The sequence below is a fragment of the Arachis stenosperma genome, chromosome 1 (genome assembly GCF_014773155.1).
Source record: "Arachis stenosperma cultivar V10309 chromosome 1, arast.V10309.gnm1.PFL2, whole genome shotgun sequence".
Classification (NCBI taxonomy): domain Eukaryota; kingdom Viridiplantae; phylum Streptophyta; class Magnoliopsida; order Fabales; family Fabaceae; genus Arachis; species Arachis stenosperma.
In genome coordinates this window covers 128,164,699-128,183,563 of record NC_080377.1, presented here as the reverse complement: position 1 = coordinate 128,183,563, position 18,865 = coordinate 128,164,699, and the positions used below count along the sequence as shown (strand labels likewise).

The following is an 18,865-nucleotide window of genomic DNA, read 5'->3' as shown; positions in this document are numbered from 1 at the left end:
TTATTCGACCTTCTCCACATCTCCCCAATTTATCTATTCCTGCCACCCAATTGTCTTCCCAAATATCTATCTCCACTCCACTCCTTACACTCCATCTACCTTTCCTTCTAAGGAAATTTCTTCCCTCCAACAAGCTCTTCCATATCCATGATTCGTTCCTTCCTTCTCCCGCCTCCTGAAAGCTGCAATTAGGATGATAAATGGCCTTTACTGTCATAGCCCAGATTGCATCCTCCTCTTTTAGTAGTCTCCATGCTTGTTTTTCCAAGTGCGCAATGTTTTGGCATTCTAAATCCTTAAACCCAGGCCTCCATTTATTTTACACTTTGTCAATTTTGTCAAGCTTTTCCAATGAATGCTTCTTTCCTTTCCATTGTTTGTCTACCAGAACCTCACAATTGCTGCTTCGATTCTTTTGCAAAAAGATTTAGGGAATTTGATGACGTTCATAGCGTAGGTTAAAATCGCTTGTATTACTACTTTTATCAAAACCTCCTTTCCAGCTTGATTTAAAAGTTTCTCTTTCCATCCTTGCATCTTATCTAGTATCTTTTCCTTTATCCACTCCAAAGCCCTATTTTTGGATCTTCCCCATCTCGCTAGTAACCCTAGGTATCTTCCAGGATCCTCCCATGACGCCATTTCGGTGATCTCTTCTATATTCACCATCCTCTGTATAGATACTTGGCTTCCAAAAATCAGCCTAGAATTCTCAGTGTTGATTCTTTGACCTGATGCCTCCATGTATTTGTTTAGAATCTGAATAAGTTGATAAATATCCTCTTCCTGTGCACCTTCTCATCTTGACTTAATATATTGTTGAAGTCCCCCAAATAAGCTTGAGGTTCCTCCTTGCTCATGTTACTTACTGTAAGCTCATGCCATAGTTTCCTTCGCTTTTGAAAAACTAGATTCCTGTATACAAAAACACCCTGCCATTTCAAATCATTATTGATATTAATATTAGTTTTAATATAGTTATCACACCACTTGTAAACATTAATATTAATATTAGATATCCAAAGCAGACATAGTCCACCGGACAAGCTCCAAGGTTCTATGCAAAACATATTGTCAAAATTTAGCTTCCTTCTTATTCTATTAATTTTTTCTTTACTGGCCCTAGTTTTTTTTTTTTTTTTGAAGGTAGAAGCTCAACACTCAAGTGGAGCATTGTAAAACAAAGACAAGAACGATAAAAACATAACAACTCCTATTTCATCTCTGACATAGCCATCAACAACATGAGTTATTTACAACACCATTCCTTAGCACATGAGAATGATTTTTCCACACAATCACCAATCCCTGTTGTCTTGCACTAAAAGATAGCATCATTTCTGTATAGCCAAATAATCCATATAACTGAGAAGAATTCAATTAGCCAATACTTGCACCTCTCTTTTTCCATTGGCACGGATCTCCAACTCTCAAAATGCTCTTTCAACGTATCAGGGACAATCTATGTCTGTCCAAACACCGAGATCCAAGCACACCACACCTGCCAAGAGTACTCACATGTAATAAAAAAATGTTGTATATTTTCAACATCTTTCTTGCACCGCACGCACGTCACATCATTCTGTTGTAGGATTCCCAGTCTACTTAGTCGGTCCTTTGTGTTGACCTGACCTACCAATACAAACCATGCAAACAGCTCCAATTGAGGTAGAACTAGACCTTTCCATATCTCCTTTGTGAACCTGAATCCCAGAAGCTCCTCATCCAAAGTCTCTTCCTGCAAAACCTGCACAAATGAATTAGTAGAATAAATGCCTTCCTTATCAAATTTCCACACCACTCTGTCTTGCACATCCGCTATCAGTCTAACAGATTGCAAAATATTAAGCAGTTGGTTCAGTGTATCTGTCTCCCATTGTCTCAATTCTCTTCTCCACTGTAAGTGCCACACCCACTCTATCCCATTCCAAAATCCACAATCCCCAATTACTGATCCTCTTTAGTTTAAAATCAAGAAGAGTCTCGGAAAGGAGTCTTTCAGCTTTCTCACTTGCAACCATGTATTCTCCCAAAATCTGGTGGATCTTCCATCTCCTACTTCCATAGCCCGGCCATCAATCATCTTTTGCTTGACATGTTGCTCCCTTATTTGCACTTGAGATATGTCTTTCCATGGTCTTCGGTAATGTCTGAGTTGACATCAAGTGATTTGGGTTCAAGCTATTGCAGGAGCATACAACCTTCTTCCATAGAGAACAGTCCTCCTTAGAAAACCGCCACCACTATTTAAACAGTAAAGCCGAATTACGGACCACCGCATCACCCAACCCCAATCCTCCTAACTTCTTCGGTGCCTGTACCAGCTCCCACTTCATAAGGGCCATGCCAGGTCGACAATCATCCTTCCCCCATAAGAACCTCCTCTGCAAGAATATAATTTTCTGAGCAACCACGTTAGGCATCTTGTACAGACACAGTTAGTAAATAGGCAGGTTGTTGATTACCGATTTAATAAGTACCAACTTACCAGCCTTACTAAGGATCTTTGCTTTCCACAAGCTGAGCTTCTCTTCCACCTTACTGGCCCTAGTTTCCATTAAAAACTCTATGAGCAGCTTTACTTTTTTACATAGATTATATAACTCAGAGATTGTCGGGGTAGCTGCTATTCCCCGACAATTCCAGCTAATTATATTCATGGTTGAAGTTGGGGCATGTTAAGGCCCGCCTCTTCATGAATCAGGGGGTCATCATGCTCCCCCGGGTAAGAATATCTACTATGTTGAGTTAGCAAGTGATGAAGATTAAGAAAAAGGAATGGAAGCACATGCAGATTGGGAAACACAACTAGTTAAGAAGCTGAACATGAAGCTGAATTTAAAAAGGAAACAGAAAGTCATACAGGTGCCATTATTAATTGCAACTTATTCCGCCATGTTCTATTGAAGTAGAAACCAGGCAATCTCTCCACCAAATTCAAAGAACATGCGAATTGTTTTTGTCATGTATCACAACACTACACAATAACTTCTCCATTCCTTTTCACATAATTCTGTACCAGTTTCAATTTATTTTCCTCATTCCTTTGTATACATTCATGTTTCTGTTTGTCTAGTGATGGTTGGGAACCAACCCCACCAACGTTGACGAACCTTAAATTCATATCTATTTGCTATTGCCAGTTTGCCACACATCAAACGAACTAGTTAATTAATTCTTAATTCAAATTTAATAGATGGTTAGTGTTAATTATTAAACAATTGCGATTATTGCAGAGGTCTCGGTTGTTATTGCCACGTCGTGTGATCTTGGGTCTCCCTCGTCGAACATCCTATTATCTTATATTAGGGAGGCAGGATTTAGACATGCAGTAGAGTTGAGAGATTTTATGTTTGACAATTCCTTGATCTCTGCATTTATCGAGTGGTGGAAGCCTGAGACCCACAACTTCCACCTTCCATGAGGGTGAGGTCATCATTACGCTTCAAGATGTTGCCCATCATCTTGGTCTGCACACTGCACACTAAAAGTGAGCCGATTGGAGTTGTACCAAAGACTTTTAGCACTATCATGGATACCCCACGTGGGAGTGGGTTGAGGATTTACTTGGCGACAAGCCACCACCATAGCCAAAGGGAGGGAAGCAGGTTTTCGGTCTGAGGAAGATCTATCTGAGGAGTAGGGTTTCACACATTCTAGCTAGGACAAATCTGGATACACTCTATAAGTACGCTAGGTGCTACTTGATGATGCTTATTGGGAGTTTCTTTTTACGGATAAGTCAGCTACACTTGTTCTTTTGAGATGGCAGTGACTGCCGTTGCTAGTGAATTTTGATCATTGTAGGCAGTTATCTTGGGGTTGCAATGTTGGCACACACCTACCACTCATTTTGCATCGCTGCATGGTTTGGATCAATACCGCTTCCACCATCGTCTCCGCTACACATGCATGGAGCAGTGCCACTACCACCACCACCATAGTAGACATCTCTTACTGCGAGCCACTTAGTTGTTCATCCTCGGCCAGGAAAGACTTATAGACTGACACGTCCTCGTGGATGTGGGACGAGACACCACTTGGATCATCATGGCGGCTAGCATTAGTAGTTAGGTCATAGTTTATGTAGTATATATGGTTCTTTTTTGTATCACTATATATTATGTACTTAAATTATTAGTAGGACATGTGACTAGTTGATTATTTTTAAGAAGTTCAGATCTTTTATGTTGCTCAATATGACCGTCTTTAGCGTATGTATCATATCAACACGGTTAGTGTGCAATACCACAGTTGAATTAGACTCAAAAATCACTCTCATCACCATTTTTTATTATCCTATTGGGATAAATCACAACAAAAAGAACTGATTATTCTCAATACAACCAAAGTTGAAGGATAAACAGAGAAGAGAGAAAAAAATGAATTGTAAATTGTGAGGTAATGGTTGAGGATGAGAGAATGTATATATAATTTTTCTCTAAGATATTTAGCGGGCAGAGACACCTAAACCATAATATACATATCTTGATTGTTGTTGTCTTATATATGTCTCTGACCATATCTCGGATCTTGTGACCCATTTTACACGTTTGAACTTATCTCGAATACTGACTCTAATCAGTGTTTGAATGCATCTCGGGTGCTCAGTACCCATTTTTTCATGTGACACAACACCCAAGATACGTCCTGAGTACCCGAGATATGCCTATATTTAAGATGTGGTACGTTGTGTATTTATGTAATACTCTATATTTTATGTATTCTTTTAAATTATATATTTAATTTAAGGTGCATGCTTATTGTTTCATTGACTAGTGTGTATGATCAATCAATTAGTGTTTAGTACAATTTTTTTTTTTACTTTAATTGAATTAACACAAATCTTTTTTACTTTAATTGAGTCTGATTGAGAAGTAGCAAAAGTTTTTTTTTTACTTTTAAATTATGAAAAGTCATATTAAGCATTTGGTATTATTATTGAGAAATGTTTTTAACTTTTTCGAGACGTTAATTCAGAACTTTTGAAAATTAAAAGTAGAAAAATATGATTTCTTTTTTTTATAAGTTATTTTATCACTTCTATAAAAAAAAATTGACTTCAAAATAAATAAGACTGTTGTGTTACTTTTATTCTTGGTTCAGTAAAAAATATTTCCTGTTTCTATTGAAAATGATGGTCCTCTACCACTATTTTCATGTAATATTTTATTTGCTATAAGTAATGACCCTCTACCACTATTTTCATATAATGTTCCATTTGAACCACCTGTATATGTCCCTTTTATATGTTTTTCTTATCATTTTATCATTCTATTTTTATTATTAAATTTATATTAACATTATGTATGGGATGGAACCTCAGTTTCAGTTTTATGTTTTTCACTTGTGGTTTTGTTTTTAGATAGCTTATTTTTTTTATATTTATTACAACAAATTCTTGATCCAAATAAAGGAGAAGAGAATTTTAGTAGGAGTAGAAAAAAAACAGCAACAAAATATACATGATACATATTTTACATTTGTTTTCTATTTTCACCTATCATATCATACATAATAAAATACCAAACACTAACTACACAATAATTTATTTAGCATTGCCATCAAAATTATTGTGAATTACAGTTATATTAGAAGGTATTTGTTATCATCGTTATTTTAATATCCATTGTCTTGAGTAAAAGAATTGTATTTTTTTAGTCATTTATTCAAACGCTACAACTTTAAAATAAATACTTCTATAACTAAAAATTTAAACATAAAATAACTTATTTATAAACTATTATTAATAAAAATTCTTATATTTTAATTTTGTTTTCAAAAAATTTATTTAAATTGTTTACCAAAATTAAACCGAATCATGTTAATATTTTGCTTCTAAATGTTTTATTTATTCATTTTTTCTACATTAGCCCATGGCCCACCCAATATAGAAAGCATAATTTTTTTTGTTAACTAAACTTGCTTCTAATGTTTTATTTATTTATTTATTTTACAATTGGCTTTTAAAAAAACTTTTTAAAAAAATTTTTACAAAAGTAAAATTAGTTTTATGTTTGATATTTTAAATAAAACAAAATTTTTTATCTATCAATTATATTTAGATAAAATAAGATCAAAATACTTTTTTGTTCATTTATTACATAAAAAACATCCATTTTTTTTAAAATATAAATTATAATTTCTCAAAAAAAATATTTTTTTTCTAATACTTTTACGTTTATTATTAAAAATTTATCAAATATATTAAAAAATATATTTTTTATTAAAAAATATTTTTTTATTAATTTAATAACGTACAAATAAATACTTTAACAACATGAGTCACCAAAAAAAACTTTAACAACACAACTAACACGTGACAAAAAAAACACCACCATAATAACAGATAGATTTGTTCGTCATTTTTTTTATTAATGGATCCTGCCATCAAATCCGTAAGTCTAGGCATCAAACCTTGAATCTGAGTTCGCTCTCATTGAACAGATTCTTTCCCATGTTACCTTTGATACAGAGTTCCAGGATTCATCCATGTCTCGGACAAGAACTGCCACTACTCAAAGCTTTCTCCTTCCTACGCTTACAAACTCGTAGAGGCCAATGTCCATTCCCTGAAACTCATTCCGTTGGGTCTTGCCCTCTCCAATTATGTCGGCCCACTTACCCGACCTTGGCACTGATTCTTGCTACTTCTGGTAATTCAATTTCAAAGGCCTTGATGTCAGCCGCGACCATCATAATCCGAACCCAATCCAATTACTCGCAGAATAAGGAGATCTCAATTGGGCGCCTGTAGAAGATTGTTTCTAAGATTCATGTTTAGTAAGTTGAATTTGACTTGGGTCACTTTCTATAGTTCCTATGATTTTGGGTATATGGTTAAGGTTCTCACCCGAAGGAAATTGTCCAATGAATAATAAATAAGATATATTTACAATATATATATTAGTGTGTATTCTAATATATTTAATATTAAATGAATAATAAATAAAACATATTAAATTTATTAATAAAAAATATTATCTACAAACACTCCTTAAATATTACAATATGGTTTAGAATGAATTTCGTAAAATTCACTAAATAGAAATTTGTGCTTTTCTAAAGTATAAGTATTGGGTAATGCTAGGGAGCTAATGGTCTAGATGTAAATCTTTGGTCCATGAATAAAATGAACATAAAATCACTCGTCTAAAAATTTTGATTTTGGAGTTCACTAAAGATTGAACCCTTGACCTGATAGGATAATGTAACACTAATGTTTATATCTCTAATACTTTATAAACTTCCATTGTATATATAGTACGCTTAGGCCATTGACTCCCTATACTTTCTCATAAGTATTTTATTTGAATGTTATAAAAAAAGTCACGTCTTACTCTATTAGTACTTTTAAAAGTTATATACACTTTAAAAAATTGAAAGAACCAATAAAAGTCATTTTATATTATATAATTAATTTATCCAAACAATTATTGCATTAATTAGCCACGCTACTTTTATTTAATTTTTAAATTTTTATTTTATATATATTTTTTAATCCTGATATCCAAATCCTCCTTTTATATATCTAATACTTTTTTAAATTTAAATAAAAATATTTTATTTACCATTTCAAACCAAAGTAAGAACATTTATAATTTAGACGTTACATTATATTTTTGCAATTCCTGAATGTGAAATAAATTTTAAATAGTTTACAAAAATTAAAGCAAATCTAGTTTTTTTTTCACATATTACCAAAAGAAAGAACTTTAGTCTGAGACAAATAAAAAAATTATGATAAAATTGATGCAAATAAAAAAAATATTATTTCAGAGAATATATTAAAAATATAACCATTTATATATCTTAAATAATATTATAAAATTGTACCAATGTCTTTTAATAAAAAAATACATTATGAAATTTTAAATTAAATTAAGTAAAGACAATACATTAAACAAGACTCATAATTAGTCGAGCCATAATTTTTGTTACTCATAATTATCTATTAAATTACGTTATTAATAACATTTTATAACTCAAAATTGTTAAAGATATATTTAAAAAAAAAGTTTTACAAATTTAGACACCTACAAATTAGATGATTTGACAAACTTTATATTAATGCCTTTTGCTAATAGGTTTAGCTTAAAATGTAGGATATAGAATTATACATAATAAATTTTGGAAGTTCTATAAATCTTAAAATAATATTGATTTTATTATTTATTACAAAAATACAAATTCATTTTGGTTATGGTATTTTCATAATTAAGTTCAATACTTCATAATATAAAAAAATTATAAGATAATACAAATTTTAAATTTTAACCGCTCATCATTTTCATATAATCATATTAATAGAAAAAATTATACTACACATAAGAAAAAAAAATTAAGTTGTGCACTGTTTAAAATTTATTAATTATATATCAAATTGTACTAACAAAAAATATTAAAAAACAAAATCAGTAAAATTGGTGAAATCATCAATTAAGCAAAAGCCACAAAAATCAATATTTAGCTATCTTTTTTATCTTTAGCTCTCTAACTAAAGCGATATTTTTGTCATTAAAAAATATACTAAAAGATAAAATCATACCCACTACCTGATCGTACATAGAAATTTCATATTCCATAAAAGTAAGCAGAACATGTGATAATTTTTCTATAAATTTATGTTTCTCTCGTTGTTTTTCTTTTCCTTTTTATTTATTCGAGAACTCCATTCGCTGTTGTTTGAAATTGTAGTTTGCTTTCGCTATTTGCCGTCGCGATTCGCATTCGCTATTCACTACTTGGGCTTTGTTCACCATTTACCATCCCTTGCGTCTTTTCTCTTTCCCTTTCTTGCGAGTGTGAACCCTAATTTTTCTTCTGGTGACTTTTTCTTATCTTCCAACTCCAATATTGAACAATTTAACAATGGCATTACGTATCAACGGTTGTCTACAACCGAACGCTCAAATCGGCAACACACTTTTAACCATACCGTCGCAAAAAAAAAGTTAGCCAAATTGTTTCTAAGCAGTAAAAGTAACCGTTGCCAAAATGCCATTTTGTTGTATTTCCATTAGAGAAATGGTAAGAGACCATCTAGATTTATTAATTTTTACCATTTTTTAGCTATCAACTCAATTCTTTTGATCTAAATTTTTTAGTCTAATAATCCAACAATATATTTTATCTTATATTTTTTAACATTGATGAATAACTGATAGCCAAAACAATAAATTCTGATGATCCTCTCCTATTTCTCTTTCAGTTATTGTTTGTTAAACTGACCACATCGCTGTCTCACCAGTCACCAGTATCTAATGGTTTATCTGCTTCGCATGATGGCATTCATATACAAATCATGGTAACCTTTTAAGCATTTTATATGTATGACCAAAACAAAGGTAATCTCCTAATGCTTACAATATCGCTACATGCAAACAGGGCCTAATGACATAGCATAATATATTTTGCATAATCAAAGATTCAAGATATCTTTGGCTTCCCTAATATATTTTTATCACAGGTTGACAGCCACTACTATACTCGAATAGTATTATTTGTACTCACATTGCTCGTAAACTGAGTCGATGACATCTCGTCCGATGGCGAACAAGTGTGTCGACTCGGTATACAAGACAAAAATGAGAAATAGAACATTTCTCATGCCCAGAAACTAGAGACTCTCATGTTTCAATATATATAGAAATCAAAAGTGCATGTACTATTCAAAAAACTTAGATATAACCATATCCCAGTGATTCCCAGTTGAAAGGCTGGAAGACATAATAAACTTTAGGTGAGCTTTTGAAGAGCAATGCCACACATACACAAACAGCTGCAATGGCCACAAGTGAGAGCATCGCCGGCCGATAAACCAGTGCCGCTCTTGTGCCGCCATAAGCCAGCCTGTGCTGGCATATCCCGCATTGACTCGCCATCACTGTGGTTTCGAGCTTCTCGGTGTGCAAACTTGCAAGCTTAGATGTCCTGTTCACATCTAGTTGCTTCTGCTTTGTGTTACTGTCTACAATGGCGCCGGGGATATCAAGCACATGTTGTCCTTCGCGCCTTTTGTTGGTGTTCTTCTGGACAAGTTGAATGTAGGAGAAATAGCCACGGAGGCTTGCATAATCATTAGGCGTCAAGCCTGTATTGTCCCTAGCACTTTTCCATGCTTCAATTCCAACCTGAACATAGAACACAAGGTAAAAATGTTATAAACTCTGAAATCATTATGTACAGAAAATCAAACAAATTTTGCAGAATTAAGTAATCTAATGTTTGATATTGTTATGAAATCCCTTTCATTAAAATTTACTAGACTTTTAACAAAGTGATTAACAATGAAACAGAAGGAGACACGATCCGTTCGGTATTAACAGAGAAACATGTGGCATTTCATAAACACCTCAGTTTTCAAACTTAGAGAAGTTTTATTTGATGCCAATTCCCTCCTAATAATTCTAACATAAAGCCTAAAGTACATAAAAGAATGAAGTTGAGAAGGGAATTACCATTCCTGGATCATCAGTTAATGCATCCAAGACATTCTCAGAGCCTTTCATGCTTGCTGCGACATGAAGTGGAGTTAACCCTGCCGGCCCAACATTATCAGGTCTAAATAAGAATTTGGCTGCCCCAGCTGAACTTTTCGTAGGCACAAATTTTAACAATAGTTCCACCATAGGCCTTGAATTTCTCTTCACAGCTTTGTGTAGAAGACCCATGTCCAATAACGCAAGCTCGATGGAGGCATGATCTCCTACATCAACACCATCCTCAAATATAATGTCCAAGAGTTTTTTCACCACTGCACACCAATCATGGTCCATGGAGAAATCAACAAGCCACACGAACCGATTGAAATGAAAGGGATCCTGAGTAGGCGCCAGGGTACCTAGCCTAACATTCAAACGACTTCTATGAAGAAGCCAACCCATTTCTTGTAAGAATTCCAGAGCTCGAGTCTTTTCTTCTATTTGTTTGCTCTTTAACAAGACGTCATCAGTGGCATCTGCCGCCTCAATCACATTCTCCAGCTTGCAGATCTCTGTACAAATTTCTTGCTCTGCAACTATAAATGGAAAGGAACAGCTGCTAAGACCATGATCTTCCACCTGAAAGCAAATATTATAGAAGTCAGTCAAAAAAATATGGCTTCAAAAAGTCAGCAAAATTAGGAGAAAGCATACGTGGTATAAATTTATGATTACTTATAAAGCCTAAAACTATACAATTGTGAGGCCAACTAAAGTTTGCAAAATCTTATGGTAGCTATCAAAATCTACTTAGAAGCAAGATATAGAGATTTGTGACTTTCTGTTAGTTTCTGGAAGTTAACAGGATACAACATAAATAATAAACAGGCAAAGCATATATTCATTCTGCCATTCTAGTGGAAAAGAAAATAAACAGCAAAAACACATCGGGAAAAAGAAAAAGAATTGAGAGTGTGAGTATATGATACAACCTCAACAAACCCCCTGCCAGTTACATTTGGTATTTGACAAGAGAAGCTGAGATGTTGGATAGCTGCATCGGATACATCGGCTACATCAATCAAATCATGAGAACTATCATGTACCAGATACTTCCCTTCAAAAGCACAAAGCATCCTAAAATTGTGAAAAAAAAAACCAAAACTTAGATTTTCCCCACATCCAAACTTTTAGAGAGAAACATGGACCAAGAACATTTATGTTTTTGCATTTTTCAAATGCTAGTCTGTAGCTACAACCTTTCAAGTAAGAAAATTTGATATCATCATAATAAAGATTTTACCTTGTGCTGGATCTGAAAAGGTTGAACCCTTTCACAGTAAACTTAGCATTTGCATTTTTAGGAACAGCAAGTGGTTTAATGCATGAAATCCTACAATTCTGTGGGCTTCTAAGATGCAAGGGCGCGTCTAAGACAACTTGGCCTGCAGGATGGATACACAAAAATAAAACAAAATAAAGTAAAAACAAAAAACCAAAATAGAAGTTCTTGCTGGTATTTTAATATCACAATCACACGAGGGACATGCACACATAACGCACACTCAGATGGAGAACATACCGTTATACAAAAAAGCTACAGATTGTTGCACCCTAGTATATACCCAACCTGTTGTCCAGAAAGAATCATTTGAAGCAAGCTTGCTCAAGCTGGATCCGAGGTTACAGGAGAGCTGCAATATTGAAATAGTAATAAGCACGTCTAGATTTTTCTTCTTTTTTTTTTTCCTTTTCCTTTCAAATGGTATCATCCAGCAACCAACATTTGTGGTTTATAACAAACAATACCTCCTCCCATGCGGATTTCTCGAGGCGGAGATATATTGTTAATACGATACAGCCTGGCCTTATATAGCTCTCAATCTCGGTAGGACTGTGTGATAACCAATTGAGGATCTTGAAAACAAAAAGGATGCCATAAATTAAACACAGCATGAAGAAGCAGTGCAGTGAAATTGTTTGTAGCAATTTTATGAACAGAAAGTACCTGTGATCGGAGAACATGGGGAAAATCACTTGGATCCTTGCCAAAGAGTTTGAAAACTATTCGATCTGTGCGAGACTGTAAGAGGTAAAAAAAATGTCAATAAGTATGAATCCTAATATACTAAAACTATCAAAACTGGAGTTAAACACCAAGAATAAGTAGATGAACTTAAAATATAGACCTAAAGAACATACCTGAGCTTCTCCACTAGAACTAGATGGTGACTGGGTGGAGGTTGAATCTGAGTTTATACTTGTCTGCGGTGGACTTGATTTGAGAGAGTTACATTGCAACCACAAAGGATGATCAAGAGACCTAACCTCTCCCACGGGAGCAGAAGACTTCTTAGGATTCTCGGCACAATCCTGTGTATCATCATATACATTATTCAGGTCGATGTTATTTAAGTGATCCCTTCCAACACTAGTATCTGCTGCAATTAACTGGGATGGTTGGCTATCCCTCGATAGAAGTACATTTGAGGAGGGCTGGATTCCCGAAGGTTTCAAATTTGCCGCTGCACCATGACTTAAAGGTACGCATTTTTCTGTGACAGCATTCAAAGGTGCTGCCTCACACTGTACCATAGACCTTGGAGGATCCTGCTGGATGGCACCATTACCCGTCTTGATGGGAGAACCAGAAGGCCTTGAGGCTTCAGGACCATTTGAATTAAGATTTGGCACATTGTGCGCAGCTTCAGGTGTCCTAGAATTTACCAAACCTTGAGATCCCTCCAGCAAAGAGGCTATACTTCTTTCATTAAGTGTACCCGCCAGATTTGCCAGGTTCCCCAGTAGATGAGAGAGAATATCCTGGTTCCTTGTATTATCTGACCCGTTTGCTGCAATTTATAGAAAGCACAATCTGTGGGGTCAAATAAATATGGTAATGGTCACATCAGAATGAGGGAAGACGAGGCATAAATATGAAGTTTCAACAGCAGAGACATAACATATTAGAACCTAAAAAAACAAGCAATTTCATTCTTTTTCAAGAAATGTTTCAGCAGAATGAAGCCTCGGGTTTCTAGCTTTGCAATAGGAGTATGCCCAAAGTCAGAAGGAGGCACGGCCAAGTAAATAACGAGAACTATGGCTCTCTTAGAAAAGACAATCAAAAGAGAATCACTATCATACATTTTGATCAGATACTTGCATGTTGCAAATCATTTCAATCTGGTTCGATGATGTCAAAGACCAAGTGACTAGCTCCCCTTGCCCACACAATTTTCCTACATTCTAAACTATCTTCCCTTCACTATGCAATCAAGCCATACATCTTAACCCTGGATGTTATCTATCTCTACTAGCAACAACCTCAAATACGGGTACTGTTTATAAGATTTTAGTACTTTACCAGTACACTCAAGCAATACAGGTAACTAGCTTGATCATAACTTGATCCAGTTTCACAGCACACTAACCAAACAACTAAATACAAAGGCATTCCAAGCAGAAACACTAACCAAACAACTAAATACAAAGGCATTCCAAGCAGAAAAAACTTTTGATGACACAAATACTCACAATGCATATTGGACAGTATCCGTAACAAACTCATCAACAGATAGCTACTACCCCTTTCACCATTCAGAGAACCTCCATTAACTCCAGCTGCATCAGGATGCGTTTTCCTCCTCCTCCTATTGTGGCCTGCCAAACGCCTACGACAACTCCGCTTCCCTTCATCAAACTCCTCAAGCGCATGAAACCTGTCATTAATTTAGCAAGTTGGCATCCAACTTCAGTACTAAAGTAAATGCCCTGGAAAATTTTCCTTTTTTTCAATCAAAACAAGTTCTTTTGAACAACTTCCACTTAGTAGTAATCAACTAAAGTTCTTAAAAAACTTGATACAGCACAGACACCTGACTACTCATTATTTTGATGATCATGTAACAAATCTGAAATCTGAATCTGAAAGAATTGATCAACCAAACTAACCTGCTACACTGTTGACAAAACCGCTGCATAACATTTCCCACAAGGGCCTTAGTAGCTTTAGAATGCACATCACAAACTTTATGTCGACGGTGGTAATCCTTTGCACCACTAAGATCAACCCTACAATCTTGTACCTGACAAACTGCACGGTTAGAAGTTGTAGCAGCTGTCTCTACTACCTTTGTCTTCTTCCCACTTTTCTCATCCCCTTCCACCATGATTGGGTAAACCTGAGCTCCAAGATTCAAATTAAGAGAACTACCACCACCACCACCTCCTCCTCCTCCATCATTCAGCTCCTCCCTTTCTTCGCCTTCACCGAAGAGATCACCGTCCCATCTCCAATCATTCAAATCCCACTCCAAACTCCTCTTCCCAACACCTTTCATTTCTGGAACCACAGCTCCATATAAAAACTGATTCTTTCCCCCAAATCTGGCTTCCATAAATCAAAATCCAAGATAATTAACAATACCCAGTTCAATAATTGATGCAACAAAGGGTCACAGACAAACAAAAATTCCCAATTCCAGCACCCACCTGCGGAAACCACATCAGGAAAGAACAAAATACAAAAGGGTCACAACCTAGAACATCAAAATTGGAACTTGTTTGAGCATTTTGACTCGAGCATGAAAATTTTTTACATGGGAGAAGAAAAGAGGAGAGAGAAAAGGGTGAGAAAGAAGGAAGATGGAAGTGCTGGGCTTAAAAAAGGGACAAGGATGGAAAATTAGGAGAAGATTAGGAAAGAGTCTGATATGCGTTATTGCGATTATCAAATTGAGGTTTCTGTTTCTGTTGTGCTGTGATGACTGCTCTCAGACACGGACAGTTACTGTAGCACACTATAACCCTTTTTTCTTTTTTCTTTTTTTTTTCTCCCTAATTTCTTGTAGTCAATTTTTTTTTTAATACTTGAGTAAACTATTAAAATGGCATCTGAAATGACAAAAAAATTTTAAAGGACACTAACAATAAATAAACCTCTGCAAATTTTAGAAACATGATAAAAAAAATATATTAAATATTAAATATATATTTAAAAACAATTTTAAAAATTAATTTAATTATAAACTTTTGCAATCATAATTAAAAAAATAAAATTTTTTATTCTTAAATTTTAATATTTTTTGTCAAGTGAATTTTTTTAAAAAGAATTTATTGTGAATAATTATATTTTTTTTGAAAAAAAACTTAGATATCAAATTTTGTTTTAATTTTTTTTGTGCACTTTCTAAATATTTATTCAAATATTACCACAAAAATTTAGACTTAATGAATAAGTCGTTTGTTAAATATAAAAGTTTTTATCATATTTTCAAAAATTATAATATTTATTGGTTCTTTTTGTCGTATTTTCAAATCATTTAAAAATTGTTTTGTTGATAAGTCAATAACATCTTTCATAAACCTTTTTATCAATGACTGAATCTTTCGAATACTTAATTAATAGTTAACCTTTTATGCTTTTCCAAATATTACAAAATATATTATTATATAATATTATATAATAAATCTATTATGTAGTTTTTATTTCATTTCTTTTTTTATATTTTATTTTACTCATTTTTAATTAGTAAAATATTTTTATGATATTTTTAGGATAAAATATCTTTTTTATTTTTAAAATTTGTCAAAAATTTAAAAAGTATTACTAAATTTTATTGTTTCAATTTTATTCTAAAAATTTTTTATTTACATCAATTGTATTACCTGCAACTAAATTTTCAAAAAATTTAGGATTAAGCAATAATGTTTGACGATTAGAACATATTTATGTTAAAAGTTATTTTTGTAAAATTGTTGTTAAATTAGTTTTAAATTTTTTGAAAAATTAGTCACTAAAAATACATTTGATGTAAATCAAAAAATTTAAAGATAAAATTAAAATAAAATAAAATTTAAAAATATTTTAAAAATTTTTGGTATACTTCAAGAATAAAAAATATATTTTATCATATTTTTTACCAATTTTATTGACTTATTTTTTAATGTCTAATTCATCAAATACCTCGAAATGAAGTTTTAAATTTTAGTATGCAGTTTTAAATTTTATTTTGTATCAAAAATGATTGAAGAAATGAGGTTGTTTCGATTTAAGAGACAATTTTATTTTAGAGAGAACTAATTAAATTTTATTATTTTGTATAAATTTTAAAAGAAATTAAACTTAAATATTAAAATAATAAATATCGTATTTAGTCTCACATTATTATTTATGATATATAATTTTATAAATACAGATATAGTATTTTATAAAAAATTAATTTTGATATACTGCCAGTGTAAAGTAATATGTACGCCATATGTAAAAATACTTGCCTTTTATATTAACTGCATAAATAATCATCCAAAAAAAACGATAAAAAAAGCAGAGGTATTTATTTTGACTTATTACTTTAATTTGGTTAGACTCTTTTGATCATCTCATAAAATATGAAGTGAACTATTTGGTACCTGTGATTCCGAATATAAGAATAATATAGAAATTCTCATTGTTTTATTCTTTCTAATTCCATTTCTAATTTAAAAGTAAAAATAAAATTGCAAAAAAATTTATGATGCATTATGCAATACAGTGTCGTATTCCTTGGAACCAAAAACACACTGTCATATTCCTATATTCCTATATCTTGAGTCCTCAAATTTTCATTTTACTTCGTAGCCAAACACGGCCCTTAAAATGTCATCATATTACTACTACTTTTTTTAAGGGAAGGGAATCTCTTTTGTTCTCTCTCTGCCACCAACCAAGTTTATGTCTCTCTCACTGTTGTTCTATTCAAAGTTTAGAACCATTGTCAAATTTTCCGAAACCAAAATCAACCTTTGTAAATGACCATGCGGGATCTCTTGACGGTTTGATTGTGACCTTTTTTGCGTGTGAACACACTCAAATGTAAATTGGGATACTCATCAAATCATCCTCTGATCCAGTGCCAATGGGCAATAGCCTTTTTCATCTTATCTTTCCTTTTTTTTTTTTCCTTCCCCCTTTTATAATTTATGTGGGTCAAAAGTGACTATTAATATATCTTTTATTCAACATATAATAATAATAATAATAATAATAATAATAATAATAATAATAATAATAATAATAATAATAATAAAGATGTTGAATACTTTATTTTCATGATTAATAGTCTTGAGCTTAAGTTTTAAAAACAAAATATATTTTATAAATATCTTATTATATGAAAAAAGTATTTAATTAAATTTCTACCATGGTCTTTTATATTTATAATTTTTACTATTTTAGTCTTTTAAATTTAAAATTTTTTATATTGATCTTTGAGATTTGGTTCTAAATACTATATTAGTCTTTTGATTTTTTCTAGTAGTGAATTAAAAATGAATTACTAAGTTGGCTCTTACTTACTAGACTAGACACAAAGCTAAACAAAAAGACAAAGAAGAGTTTATACGATTTACAAATCGTTTTATCTTTCCTCATTCTTCAAAAGAGGCTTATTTTTTTGGTTATGGAAGATGTAAATGTGTTGTGCCAGATTATGGATGATGGAGGTGTTAGACCAATTTGTGGGACAGCTTTTTGCTCAGAGTTGGTGTTAAGAAATCGGACTATACGATTTCATTGTTTTTAAATTTTTGTAAGCAAATCGAATGGTTCATTTTGCATGGAGGAAAGATCTAAAATTCACATAAAGCTTATCGGACCCTGCGATTTGTGCATGAATAATTTTTTTATTTTCCCTAACTGAAATCGGATGGTCCGTTTTCATTATTATATATATATATATTTTTTAATTAGGTAAAACAACTCGCTTGGTCCGAGTTATGTGTGTGTATATATATACATGCGAAGGTGTGTAAATCGTAATCAGCCGACCAGATCTAACATTCTTCATCTTCTTCGACTTCTCTTCTTCTTTCTCATGGTCTGGTGTCTATCTGGTTGGCTTGGAAAAAAAAGTTAATAGTGAAGTTTCTGTTTCTGTTTAAGTGAGTGAGAGGAATGGATGATAGAGTTCTTTTGAAAGTGTATTACTTTGGTCAGATTTTGTTGCAGACGTATGAAGGAGTAAAATTTGTTTGTGAAGATCTATTAGATGTTGTTATTCCCTTCACAATTTCATTTGAAGAGCTTAAAGGTGTGATTTGTGAGAAGATAGATTCAGAGATCTCAAAAAAAAATATCATGTATTTTATACAGATATCCTGTACCAGTATTTGGTGGATTCGTTCAATTTCAGACCAAATATATAATGGACGAAGCGAGCATGCAAGAGATGTTTTCAATGTATATTGAAAGTTGTGCTCAAATCTCATTCATCGAGTTGTACATTGAATTCAAACAATCTGAGGCTGACCGAAATATTTTATGGAAGACTACAATAGTGCCAGTGAGGAAGAGTTCGAAAGCAATTACGAAGTTGTTTGTCCAAACGGAGATGAAAATTAAGGTGACGGTACTGTGACTCCGAATGTGACAGACGTGGCAAATGCACTCGCGAATGAAG

At 33.0% G+C, this 18,865-nt stretch overlaps 1 protein-coding gene across 1 annotated transcript; it reads right to left on the bottom strand.

The window, feature by feature from the left end:
• Positions 1 to 9,386: 9,386 nt before the first annotated feature.
• Positions 9,387 to 15,169, bottom strand: LOC130972783 (squamosa promoter-binding-like protein 1). Its single transcript, XM_057897199.1, has 10 exons — positions 14,379 to 15,169; positions 13,962 to 14,146; positions 12,627 to 13,276; positions 12,433 to 12,507; positions 12,234 to 12,341; positions 12,007 to 12,118; positions 11,728 to 11,869; positions 11,417 to 11,561; positions 10,461 to 11,063; positions 9,387 to 10,133 (listed from the first exon to the last, which is right to left on the bottom strand). The coding sequence occupies exons 1-10, from the start codon at positions 14,822 to 14,824 to the stop codon at positions 9,681 to 9,683; spliced, it is 2,919 nt and encodes a 972-aa protein (XP_057753182.1). The 5' UTR covers positions 14,825 to 15,169; the 3' UTR covers positions 9,387 to 9,680.
• Positions 15,170 to 18,865: the final 3,696 nt, after the last annotated feature.

Coding starts and splice junctions, on each gene's coding strand:
- LOC130972783 (XM_057897199.1), bottom strand. CDS start 14,824: ATGGAAGCCAGATTTGGGGGAAAGAATCAGTTTTTATATGGAGCTGTG. Junction 13,277..13,961: donor GATACTGTCCAATATGCATT/GTGAGTATTTGT, acceptor TATAAATTGCAG/CAAACGGGTCAGATAATACA. Junction 11,064..11,416: donor CTGGCAGGGGGTTTGTTGAG/GTTGTATCATAT, acceptor ATTTGCTTTCAG/GTGGAAGATCATGGTCTTAG.